The sequence below is a fragment of the Haplochromis burtoni genome, unplaced genomic scaffold, assembly GCF_018398535.1.
Source record: "Haplochromis burtoni strain Fernald_Lab_line unplaced genomic scaffold, NCSU_Asbu1 Contig_165, whole genome shotgun sequence".
NCBI lineage: Eukaryota > Metazoa > Chordata > Actinopteri > Cichliformes > Cichlidae > Haplochromis > Haplochromis burtoni.
This window is the reverse complement of record NW_024582526.1, coordinates 788,741-794,740: the sequence shown is the minus strand read 5'-3', so window position 1 is coordinate 794,740 and position 6,000 is coordinate 788,741. Positions and strand designations below refer to the sequence as shown.

The window sequence follows — 6,000 nt, the reverse complement described above, 5'->3', positions numbered from 1 at the left end:
AAGGTGTATTCGAGCTCGTAGCGGACGTAGACATTTTTGTCGTCGTTGTAGACCTGTGGGTAGTGAGCAATCAGGGCGTCCTGAGAGCCGATGTAGATGGAGTTGTAGATCTTCCAGTAGACGTCCCTCACTTTCCTGGCTGGATGGAACAGACCCTGCAGAACGCCAGACAGTTTTTGAGTTTACGCTTTATACAAACACAATGATTCAAACTTTTAAAGTTGGGCCCATTTTAACCCCCAGGTGACCAGAACTTAGTCAAAACTGCTTCTGACTCTGTCTCTGTATCTGTTTATCTCTCTCTAAAGAAAGAATTAAATATTCACTCGTGAAAAGCAGCACAGAGAGCAAAGCTGGATTTCCACTGGAACAGCTGCAAATCCCAGCACTGCTGAGGGCTTAAAGAAGCTCTAATCTTCTGTCATGCATACAAGATGCAGCTCTCATTGCTTTACACTTCACACACTCTATACTGCAGGTGATGAGTAGAGTATAACCAGTAAATGATTTAGCCACATGTAGTAACACACAAAGTGTGAATTCAGATTGAGGTCGAGGTAAACAGCATCTACAATGTTGACAGAAGGTTCGAACCTTCTGTCAACATTGGAAAATACTTGCATTTTGTTAGTTTGTAGAAATATGTGGAAGTGTTACTGCTGTATGAAAGCTGAATAGGTTCATGAAAAGGTCTTTATGGAGCTAAGCTTTGTGATGTTTGACTCCTGATAGTGCTGAGTAAAAGAAGAACACTTCTCCATGTTTCCACAGCAGAGCTCTATCAAATATCCTCCCTCTATAACTTTACTGTGTAGCTCTTAAGAGACGTGTTTATATTAAAATGCAGCTGTACGAGTAACTCCATTTCTTGTCCCGGTCTGCTCTCTTGTGGTTGTAGCATGTGCATGTTTGAATCTGTGTGACTTTTCTGTATGAATAATCTTTTAGCTGACAGCACTAGTGTGCAGACAAAAATCCTGACACACATCTTTTTTTTTTTCTTTTCATAATTCCAATTTCTGGTCCTGACCTGTAAGCAGTACTGCAGCATGCGGCAGGGCCCGAGAGCGACCCTCAGCCCCTCCAAAGCGCCCATCACAGCCTGGATGACGTGAGGTGACGTCTCAAATACGTTGGGCCACACGTAGTTCAACAAGTGGTTGAGGGAGTCCTCGCAGCCAAAACCGTAGACACCGAGGGACATGTGCTGAACCACAGCGCTGGCTGTCTGTCTATGGACCAGGTCTCTGCAGGGGGGCAGAACACAGAAACACATAAGGTGCAGGATTCACTGATGTCTTTAACCCTCACGTGTGGGTAAAGAGTTTGAAAAGATATGAATACTTCCCCTGCAACAGTTTTTATCAAAACTAATCAGTCAAATTAAACCATGCTGATACCTGTCCATGAGAGCATCCTCCAGCAGCGGCGTGACGGCATAGATGTAGTCTTTGCCCATCTCTCCAATGTACTCGAACAGGAAGGAGAGGGACTTCAGTACACCGTTTTGCACGTTGAGCTCAGGCACGCGGTATTCGTTCATTAGGGCCGGCAGCACCGTGAAGGGTGAACAGGTCTCAGCAACGATGGCGATGGCTACGGTCGTGCAGACCCTGTTCTGTCGCTCCTGGACTTTAAGGTTATTGAGCAGAGTGGCCAAGACATCGTGAGGACTGCAGGGAGGAAGGTCCGAGAGAAAAACATTTTAGATCCACTTTAATGCGTACAGCCGAGACAAAACGAAGATGAAACCTTACATGTAAAAGGTGTGTACGTGACAGAAGGTACTCACCCGATGGCTTTGGCGATATAACCAAACGTGTTGACGGTGGCTCTGCGAATTGCCTTTTTGTGTGCCTTGAGCAACTCTAGCAACTCGAAACAGATCCTCATCCACTCCCTGGCAGACACGTACTCAGCACCCCTAAAAATACACATAAAAGTTAGAAAAGGACGCAATCATATCCACAAACCTTGAGGTTGAGGCTTGTCACCACTGACCTGTCAGCGATCCTGCCCACCAGGTCGATGCAGTTCTCCTGGACTTTCTCATGTCTGTTCTTCAGGATGGGAGTCAAACGAGGAAGCAGGTCTTTGATTGGTGGGGTCATCTTGTGCATGCCTAAAAATGAGGTCAGATATCAGCACGGGTCCTTTTCCACACCCTGAGATGGGACTGAGGTGCAGGTAAATTTTGTTACTTAGAACAGAACAAGAGGTGGGAAGATGTTACTGTAGCTGTTGCTACATTTTTACTATCAAACTCTCAAAGGTGCACTGATTGCTATCGAGCTTCAATGACAGTCAAACTCTGTACCAAAGCCTAGTACAGAGCCTAGGGGCTCTACAAATTATTTTTTTTATAACTCATCCACCGAGATACAAGAATTAGGAGGGTCGCGGCTGTAACTGCCCGCTAGGCCTTCAGCTCTGTTTCAGTTGTGGTGAGTGTTCTAATACAAATTAGCAGGTATGTGCATCTGTGTGAGACAGCTGTCCACTTTATGAATGCTGCTTGCTAGTGTTAGCTGATAGCTTAGCACTCCACCCTCTTGTGTAACCATGATCACTTTTGGCTCCAAAAGGAAGACGGAAGCAGTCAAAACTAACAACTGCGAAGTTCAGGAACCAAGATGAAACCAAATGTGAAGACGTTTATTTACATCCTATCAATAAAATACACCTGTGATCGGTGAAGGTTACATACCAATGACGTTCACAATGGCCTTCAGCGCTCCAAGGATGCTGCCCAGCACCTCAGGGTACTCCTCTCCCAGATACTCGTACAGCACGACTCCCAAATGACCCATCAGCTTCTCCTGCAGGGACAGGGACAAGCAGAAGAGGTCAGTGTGTGGACTCTGTTACATATTTGTCTCGGATGCTGTATAGGCTGAATGTACCTCCTGGCACGTCTTCATGACCACAGCCGTGCGGGAGATCAGGTCAGCAGCTTGCTGACGGACCTTGGCCGACTTGTTGTTGAGACGCCACAGTACAGTACCACAGATCTGTGGCAGGTAGGGTTTCACGCGCTTCCCAAGAGCATTCACCACTGTACCGAAACCATTCAGCATGACAGAATCCTGCAGACCAAAGAGCATGGAGTATGAAACAAAACAAGAAACAAAATATTGTGGAAAAAAACCCACTTCTCTATAACTCCCTCTCACCTCTGTCGTCTGCTCCTGGAAGGCATACAGAATACCGTCGATCAGCTGCTCCTCCAGCTTGTGGTCGATGTCAGCTGCGCCCAAGTTGCCCATGATTTTTTCAATGGTCTCCATCACCATCTTCCTGTACTGTTCTGCCTCGTCTTTCAGGTCATCAACGATACGTGAGATGATCTCTGCTGCTCCCACTTTGTTAGCCAACTCCACTGTGGTGTCCACCAGCTGGACAAAGAGATAATAACTTGAGACGAGTGTGCAAAGCTTCAGACAACTCTAAGGACACGGTGTGTTTAACTGCCGACTAGATTATAACCTAAATGTCTATTTGAGTTGTGTGATCAGATCTGTTGGTCTATTTTGTGCACACCATTATTTTCCACTAGTAGAGTCACATGACAGGCAGACGACAGAGTCGATTGAAGCAAATACAGGAAACCCCGAAGAAGAAGCTGTGCCCGGTATCGTAGCGGTGTCCAAATTCAGGAACCGCATCCTCCAGTGCCCGCATTTGTAGGCCGATTACGTTACAGCGACACGACGAAGACCGTCCAAATTCGAAGACTCTGACAAATGCGCCCTTCATTTCCCCAGATTTGAAGGACGGGTCGGGTGTATACCTGCTCAGTTTCCAACAATGGCGGCAGCTAGTTAGTTTTAATATTACTCTTATTATTCTTTCTGGGCACAAAATAAACGTTTAACATATTTTCAGGCGGGAATGTAGCTGTGTAAACCTCAAATATCTGCTCAGTTTATCAAGACACCACATATTTTCAAAAGTGCTCTGACGTTTTCAGAGACATCTGTTACCCACCAGCTGGGGGCAAGGCTCACTAGAGCCTGTGAGAACACCGGACTCCCAGCAAATCGTTTTCAAACCCAACGCCGTCTTTCCCTACTCAGGTTAACATGATACATAAGTCACTTAGATCAGCGGTCCCCAACCCCCGGGCCTCGGACCGGTACAGATCCGTGAGTCGTTTGGTACCAGGCCGCGAGAGTTGAAGCTCAGGTGTGAAATGTATGGTTTTCAGGGTTTTTAAATCTGTTTTCAGAGTTATTTTGTTATCGTTTGTACCGTTAACTCTGTTTTCCTGGGTCTTTTCACGTGTGTTATGAATAAATCTTTTTTTCGGTACCGGTACTAGTTTTATTTTGTTGTATTTATCCGCGACACCTTAAAGGCCGGTCCGTGAAAATATTGTCGGGCACAAACCGGTCCGTGGCGCAAAAAAAGGTTGGAGACCGCTGACTTAGATAACTTAAAAATGTTATTGTTTGGCTTTTTTCAGTATTTTATTTGTTCCTGAGTAAATCGGTTTGGCTGAGATTAAAGTTATAGTTTTTACACAGCTGAATAAACATCAAGCAGACAGCTGATTATCAGAAGTGTGAGATGCTCAAGAATATACTCCGGTCCTGTTATATTTTAGATAGCAAGGAGCAGGCGGCTGAGTTTATTAAACTCCAACGAAACAATCTGCAAATTTCATTAAAATTTAAGAAACTATCATCTTGTTTTTATTTTTAGTTAGCACATACCTTAAACACTTCTAGCTGTAAGCTAATGATAGTTATATAAGAGCAGATGCATGCTGGTGCAATAAGCTGTACGTTTTATGTCCAATGGACATGATCTGATTAGTCGACTAAACGCAAAAATAATCAGTGAGTAGGTGACTATCAAAATGATCGTTTGTGGCAGCCCTAATCTCATACATCAAAAACACAAAAACCCCACAAACGGGCTAAGATCAGCAGTTTTAGGAAAAAGAGCCAACCACACATTTCCTTTTCTAAGCTATTTTGACAATATTAGATTTTCAAATATATTTTAAGCTGAAGAATATGTTTTGCGAACCTGTCTGTAGTTGCGTCTGTCCAGAGCCATCCTGTGCTGCCAGAAATGCTTGAAGAAGGGGGGCAGGATTTCAGTCTTGATGTAGTTGGCCTCAACACCATCTGTGCCACAGCACTGCTTCACTACCTATGAGGCAGACAGAAGGGAAACTGATGAGTTTCTTGTGACATCCAGAAAGTTACCATAATGTAACCAATGGGTGCAGAAAGACAGCAGAGCGGACATGCTAGCAGCTGCTCTGGCAATCCTGGTGCTCATGTAGCAAACAATGTTCATCACCTATGTGGCTGAAGAGGTGAGAACGAGTTACAGGAAGTTAGTTGACAGTTTGGAGGTGCTTCCTCACAGACAGTCTCCTTACCTTGAGCACAATCTTTTTCATCTCCTCGTCAGGGGACTGAAACTCTCTGATGAGGATCAGCATCACCTCTCTGGTGTAGTAGTTTGCATACTCAGCATCCATCAGTGGGATGAGGTAACCAATAGCTTTGAGGAAAGCAGCCAGACCCTGGTGACCAAAGGGGATAACATAAGACACAATCGCAGACATGTTTCACATATTTTCCCTTTACAATAACTGGTAATGTCCGACGCTTCCAGCAGCATATTAATGGTCTCTCATTAGACCTCTGCTGACAGCAGCAGCTCCTTTGAGGAGACTCTATAGCAAGCAAGTATTCACACTGCAGCCACAGGCAGGCTTAGTGCTGGGTGCTGATCTTGCGCTCAATGCTGTGAATGCTTTTTCCAAATTTCCTGCTCACCTTTCCTCTGTGTTGCCTGATGCCTTTCCACAGTGGCTTCAGCACAGAGTCAAAGGACTCGATACCGTATGGTGTGGCAGCTTCAGCCAGGGCAGCTATAGCCAGGGCACTGATGGTCCTCACCTTCTGCTGCTCATCCACAAGCCCTGCAGAGTCGAATAGTCGATGGTCAGAGCTCCAATGCATTTTAACAACAACAGCA

At 45.3% G+C, this 6,000-nt stretch overlaps 1 protein-coding gene across 1 annotated transcript in view; it reads right to left on the bottom strand.

Annotated features, from left to right (window-relative positions):
• sf3b1 (splicing factor 3b, subunit 1) overlaps window positions 1-6,000 on the bottom strand; it is a 31,009-nt gene that overhangs the window by 15,004 nt on the left and 10,005 nt on the right. The window contains exons 14-24 of the mRNA XM_042225260.1: window positions 5,799-5,944; window positions 5,396-5,542; window positions 5,035-5,160; window positions 3,174-3,395; window positions 2,904-3,086; window positions 2,708-2,819; window positions 2,002-2,122; window positions 1,793-1,924; window positions 1,401-1,673; window positions 1,031-1,247; window positions 3-155 (exon numbers count right to left, since the gene is read on the bottom strand). Of these exons, the coding sequence (XP_042081194.1) occupies window positions 3-155; window positions 1,031-1,247; window positions 1,401-1,673; window positions 1,793-1,924; window positions 2,002-2,122; window positions 2,708-2,819; window positions 2,904-3,086; window positions 3,174-3,395; window positions 5,035-5,160; window positions 5,396-5,542; window positions 5,799-5,944 (1,832 nt within the window). The remainder of the gene's footprint in view (window positions 1-2; window positions 156-1,030; window positions 1,248-1,400; window positions 1,674-1,792; window positions 1,925-2,001; window positions 2,123-2,707; window positions 2,820-2,903; window positions 3,087-3,173; window positions 3,396-5,034; window positions 5,161-5,395; window positions 5,543-5,798; window positions 5,945-6,000) is intronic.